The 6,562-nt window shown below is 34.8% G+C and overlaps 1 protein-coding gene across 1 annotated transcript; it reads left to right on the top strand.

Annotated features, from left to right (window-relative positions):
- Window positions 1-826: 826 nt before the first annotated feature.
- Window positions 827-3,784, top strand: LOC107815288 (zinc finger BED domain-containing protein DAYSLEEPER). Its single transcript, XM_016640846.2, has 5 exons — window positions 827-908; window positions 1,182-1,256; window positions 2,215-2,650; window positions 2,760-2,817; window positions 3,501-3,784. Exons 2-5 carry the CDS (start codon window positions 1,185-1,187, stop codon window positions 3,529-3,531), a joined length of 597 nt encoding a protein of 198 aa, XP_016496332.1. The 5' UTR covers window positions 827-908; window positions 1,182-1,184; the 3' UTR covers window positions 3,532-3,784.
- Window positions 3,785-6,562: the final 2,778 nt, after the last annotated feature.

Raw genomic sequence — 6,562 nt, 5'->3', positions numbered from 1 at the left:
ATATATCTTGTTCACTAGTCCATTCTGATTTTTATTACTCAGGGGGTTTAACGTTTCCTTTCGGTAATCACGTTTCAGTCACCAACTCATTTCTCGAAGTGAAGGTATGACTTTATGGCTTAGACTGTTTTATTGTCTCAAGGCCAGTCACCTCTTGTCTTTTTCTTCACTTGACGATAGATGCTGTCATGTCATATTTTGATTTACCATTATCATCTTTTTATCACATCTTACTCATAATACTTTATTTACTCTCTTCTTATTCTCTAGCTAATATTTCTGTCTATCACTTTATTCTAAAAATTTCAACAAAACATTCTTTCGCTTTTTACTTCCCTTGCTTCATCTCACTAGCTCTTCAGAACGCCTAACATACTCTCTCCTTATTTTTTTTTACTAGGGATGGGAATCATACAAAGGTAAATATTTATCCCTTCTAGGATTCCAGTGCCAATCTTCTAAATTTTTCCAGACATTCTAGTATTCATATCTAAATGTACTATTCTAGATTGCACCATCGGGGTGTCTCACAAGGAGAACTATTACCACATTTGTAATATCCTTCTGAAATGTTAGCTAATGATAATAATTCATCTACCATTTTGGGTTACTCTAACCTAGGGTTGGCAATTTTGACCCAAAAATTGTAACCTGCCCAAGGTTGTATGGGTTGGGTCAGTAATTAAAAAGTCAATGGGTCAAAATGGGTTGGACCCATACTGACCCGTCGGAATATTGGGCCCAAACGTGTAAAAAAAAAATTGTAACCCAACGGGTTAATATATAGACCATCCCAACGGGTCAAAATAAATAAAACCTACGCGTGTTCCTCTTTAATTTCTCAGAAGACGCAAGTTAGACAGACTACTCCAAGCTTTTTTCTCCTTGATTTCTTAGACAAATGCAAGGTTAGACTACTGTTTTTGGCTCTTCAACTCTATTCTCATCCTCTTTTAATCCTTTTCCTTGATTCTTTTTATTTCAAAGTGTTGAATTTCATTTTTTCTGTGGATTATGTTATTGTTGGTGAATTGGGTGTTTGAAGCTACTATTTATTTTTTATTTAGGGTTTATATGAGCTCATAATTTAAAATCTTTGTAGATAATATTATTTCTTTTATCTTTCTATGTGCTTTGCTTTAAGCTCTGAAAGTGCTGTTTTTACTTCATTTTTTAATAAGTTGATGGAGCATATGGATGAAGTTGAAGGATCTACTGAAATAAGCTCAACAAGTGCATGTATGATGACTTCAGTGGTATGGGATAATTTTTTAAAATTACCACTTGACATTAATCCGGATAATAGGTTGAGGGCAAAGTTTAAAGATTGTGGTCGGGTATATTTGACTGATTTAATTGCTGGAACATCAAATTTAAAGCGTCACCGAGCTAAACGTCATAACAATGTGTCAGAATCAGGTCGTTATCCAGCTGCGAATATTGAAATGTTCCATGAATTGATTGCCAAAGCTATAGTAAGACATAACTTGCATTTTAGTTTTGTAGAATATGAAGGGATAAGAGAGATACATACTTTTTGAATCCCACCGTCAAGACTATTATAAGAAATACTTCAAAGATTGATGTTTTAAAATTATATCAAAAGCAAAAAGGAGTAGTTCATGATGAACTTGCAAAAATTCCTAGTAGAGTATGCTTGACTACTGATTAGTGGACATCAATTACCTTAAATGGTTATTTTTGTCTGACGACTCATTTTGTCGACTTAAAATGGATTTTACAAAAGAGGGTTCTAATATTCCGCCATGTTCCTCCTCCGCATGCTGGTCAAATTCTTGGACCGATATTGATTAGTTTCTTGAACGAGTGGGGAATCGAGAAGAAAATATTTTCAATAATCTTAGATAATGCAACTTACAATGAGAAAATTGTAGACAGTTTGAAAGAGCACTTGAACTTAATGAATTCTTTGGTATGTAACACGGACTTTGTCCATATTCGTTGTGCAAATCATATTTTAAATCTGATTGTTAAAGCAGGTCTAAAGTCAATAGAGGCTGCAATCTTTAACATAAGAAAGAGTATTAAATATATGAAAGGTATTGGCAAATGGAAGAAACATTTTCAAAGTATTGGCAAGAGTATACTCCAGTTTTATCCTTGGCAGTTGTTCTCGACCCTCGTTACTAGTTAAAGTTTGTGAAGTTTTGCTTTTCAAAGCTTGATTCTTTAACTTGTAATGAAATGACAAAGGTTGTTGAAGATAACTTGCATCGATTGTTTAAGGAGTACGTGAAATCTCCAACATCCAATAGTGCATTGGTGCAAAGTATTGTTGATGGACATGATACGAAAATGAGAGATGAAATGGATGAGTTTGATTTGTTTGAGAGTCAGCCAGAATCTAGTTCGCAAAAAACACAATTAGAACTATACTTGGAAGAGCATGTACTAGTTCGCAAGGGTAATAAAAATTTAGATGCACTCAAATTTTGGAAAGATAACATGAATAGATACCCTGAGTTGTCACTGATGGCACGAGATGTTTTAAGTATACCTATTAGTACTGTTGTGTCTGAATCAACGTTCAGCATTGGAGGGCAAGTAATTGAAAAATATCAAAGTTCAATATTACCAGAAAATGCAGAAGCTAAGTTGTGTGCTCAAGATTGGCTCTATGGACATGGAGGTAAAATTTATTCTTATTGATATGTATTATTTAAAAAATTTCTTACTCTATTATGTAGAAAATTTCTTACTCTTTCTCTATAGTAATCAAGTCTTTTGTCTATTTTTAGCGGTTGATGATTCTGATGAGGAGGATATTGCAATTGATGTGGAGAAGATTGTTGCCAGGTGCTGATAAATCAAGATCTTCTATGAGTCTTGGGTTGTTCGATATGAAATTATATTGTGAAAGGTAGAATTTGATTATGATATTACGTGATTTCTTGCAGTCATACTTTCTTAAATGAAAATACCATGATAGTGTTCATGATTTTGAATTTATTAGTTTTTCAGAACAATAAGCTTGTTACAAGAGACGGGAGTAGTTCTGAATTGGTTGTCCTTCTTGCCACTTTCCCTATTCTTCTCTGGTTGCAACACATGAGTCGTTGCTAAGCTTAGTATGTTTCCCTTGATTATGTGCCAATAAAGGTGAAAAATTACATAAACAATGAAATGTTGAAATACATATTTTGGTTTCTAACGTACAATGCACCATTTTTAATAGCACATATATGATTGTCAAAGTAGTTAAAGTAGTGAAAGAGTTAGAAAATATTTACATGTTCTTTAATAAGTTTCATTTTCAAGATCTTGAATTCATGGCAAGTGACTCAAACCTGATGCACTATTTTGGTCTTCTGCTTAATTATGCTTGCTTCTTTTATTGTTCCTGTTTGGTTTTCAAGTTTATTTAGGCCTTTTGGGATATTTTTAGGTAGTAGTATAATTTCCATATAACAATTTAGAGTTATTGCGTAAAATAAAGTCTAATGATATAACTAATTTACATAAATCTATTTTCATTACAGGATGTTGGACGATTGGCAAAGCGGAATATAGAGGAAATGATGAAGTGGTGTAGGAGGCATAGAAAGATGCAATTGAACTATAGCTTTTTAGTGTTGGCATTCAACTGTAATTAAGTGGTTAACTTGATAATTTATAATTCTTGTTTGGCATTTTATCTCGGAGGAATAAGATTTGATTTTTAGAATACTGAAATTGTATTAAATGAGTTGGATTTTTGTTGAATTGTTTTGTTAAACTATATGTGAGTTGTGACAAAACAAGTAAACAAAAATATTTGAGAAAATTTCATGTTACAATGTTCTGTTGGCAGAGATTTGAATTCAAAGTTCAATAGGAAAAAACTAAGAAGGGAAGTTGGGTCAAACGAGTTGGGTTATGACCCGTTATTTGACCCAACTTGACCCGACCCAACTTGACCTAAGCAAAATTTGGGTTGGGTTGGGTTTTGACCCCTTTAATGATCTAACACATTTTGACCCGCGCAAATTTGACCTAACCCGCCCAATTGATACCCCTACTCTAACCCCAACTGGATCTTGCTATCCCCTTCTCCTCTTAAAGTATATCTGTCAACTCCCATAGGGCATAACTAAGATGGATGTGGCCAATTGTACATACTTTTGTTACTGTTGAAGGTAACTCAAAATTCTTATATTTTTCTACCTTAATTGCAAATACCAATAATCTTCATTAGTTGGGTACCTCGTACTCTTTTTCAAGTTGCTTCTTTTACTTATTGAAACTTGTATCCACCTCCTGATTCTCTCATCTCTCTTTACCATATGGGTGGATAGATATTCATGCCTTGGGGCTCCTTATCATATATATATATATATATATTCATGCCTTGGGGCTCCTTATGAAGAAGCTCACACATCTTAGTACACACATGATCTGCTAAAGACCTAACATTTACGCATCATAAGCATGATGCAAAATCGAGTTCCTCTGATCAACTCTTCCACAACCATATTAAATCTCTTACCAACTGTCTTTGTGGATGTAGGTATCCTTGTATTATCAATAAAATAGAATTTAAGAGTTTCAATCTTTATAACTGAGCTCTACCACACGATCTAGAGTAAGAAGAAAGAGTTACAAACCTAAATGCCCTATAGCATCCTGCTTATAAGTGTAATGCACAACACACCCATAAACAAGACTATACTAGACATTGTTTGTAGACTCCATAGGACAAAATGGCTCTGATACCACTTTTGTCACGACCCAAATCGGAGGGCCGCAATGGGCACTTGGTGACATACCCAACCGAGTACAAACATAACGTATCTTTCTTATCATACCATCATGGGTAAATAGGCTGGAAGGGCCTTCATGATAAAACAAGAGTAAAACATAAGGGAATACTTGACATAGGACGACCCAACATGTAATACAAACTTATATATATGACATACGGTCTTATAAGACCAAAATGAATACTCATAGAACATAGGCCGAAAAGGCCATACAATCTTTCACACACATGACATCTATTTACAAATCCTCTAAGAGTATATACATATCATAAAGTTCGGGATAAGGCCCCGCCATACCAATCAATAAATGTCCAAATCATACTGACCAAATAGGCAATTCTGGAGCAAGTGGAGTACACCAACACCTTCCGATGAGCTGATAGCCTACTAGGAGGACTATCAACCTGTCTATCGGGAGCTGCGAGCATGAAACGCAGTGTCCCCAAGAAAAAGGACGTCAGTACAAATAAAGTACCGAGCATGTAAGGCAGGTTAGCATAAATAAGAACAGTAATGTAAAGTGAGATAGAGGAGATACAACCTGTAGCATCTGAGCGCCTATGAGGGCTATGGACATGAAATGCATGTTATATATATATATATACATATACTTTTAAAAACATACACCTCTGTGGGCATCATCATCATCATACCGTACCCGGCTTCGAACAGGACTCGGTAAAAATGTACCCAGCCATCATAAGGCTTAGTAGAATTGTACCTGACCACGTGGAGCTCGGTAAGCCCAACTGATCAGTACTTGCACAATCGGTGCCATATCCGGCCGACTATAGTACGGCTCGGTAGAGTAAAATAGATACTATATATAGACTGATGAAATCATGTTCTAAACCTTTCGGAGTGACTTAAGGTCGTTGCACGTTTGATTAACATTATGGATATCCATACCCTCAATATGAACCTCAGTAGGATTCAAGGATCATACACACTTGCTTAGAATAACTTTATAAGGAAAGAACATGGACAACCTTAGTTGCTAGGAGTAGATACGTTATGAAATAGCGTATTCATTTCACTCCACTTGCCAAAAGAATGAAGGAAGTGCCTTAACATACCTTTAAAATCTTCTATCCAATCGTCAAGCAAGCTCAATACGATATTTTTACGTCTACACTGAGTAAACTGACTCAATAATCATAATATAAGTGTTGTAACTCTCATATTTGGAAACCAATATTCTACAAAAAAACGGACAGCATGTCCCCTATTTGCGATACATCCCATATGTTACAAAATGTCACCAAACAGCCCAAACAACAACAATATAATTTACAATAAGCGCTCCGATTAATTCAACAACACTTTTGAGCGGCAAGCTCGATTTACGATTAACAAAATAGGGTTTGAATCAAATTCCTTTTCCATGAATCTGTCTACAACATATATAACATCATACTTATGCTTACCATATTATTTTTCACCCAAAACATCATAAGCATAATCTTCTAATATCGTCCACACGCCTAGCACCTTAACCTTTATCATCAACATCTTATTTCTTAGGTTATCTTTTTCAATCCACTGAATTAACACATAGATAAGCTTAACAATAGCATCCACAACATAATAAAAATATTTATAAGAATTTTTCAGCCACAACCATATATATAACGTCAACACATCCCACAAAAAAATAACGATTCCTTACGCCATGTCAATTACTATCTTGTATATTTTCACTCAAACAACTCGACCTACACATGATTGACCTTAAGAACAACCAAGAAAATGATTTACATACCATAGGCAGTAGGTACAACTTGAAATTTCTAGCTAGTGTA

The sequence above is a fragment of the Nicotiana tabacum genome, chromosome 20 (assembly GCF_000715075.1).
Source record: "Nicotiana tabacum cultivar K326 chromosome 20, ASM71507v2, whole genome shotgun sequence".
In the NCBI taxonomy this organism is placed as follows: domain Eukaryota; kingdom Viridiplantae; phylum Streptophyta; class Magnoliopsida; order Solanales; family Solanaceae; genus Nicotiana; species Nicotiana tabacum.
Note: the sequence above shows the minus strand (reverse complement) of the source record. Positions and strands in the feature narration are given on the sequence as shown.

Bases quoted from the DNA above. Each gene is read 5' to 3' on its own strand.
- LOC107815288 (XM_016640846.2), top strand. From the start codon at position 1,185: ATGGAGCATATGGATGAAGTTGAAGGATCTACTGAAATAAGCTCAACA. The intron at 2,651-2,759 runs GTAAAATTTATT...GTCTATTTTTAG, and splicing joins TTGGCTCTATGGACATGGAG to CGGTTGATGATTCTGATGAG. The intron at 2,818-3,500 runs GTGCTGATAAAT...TTTTCATTACAG, and splicing joins GTGGAGAAGATTGTTGCCAG to GATGTTGGACGATTGGCAAA.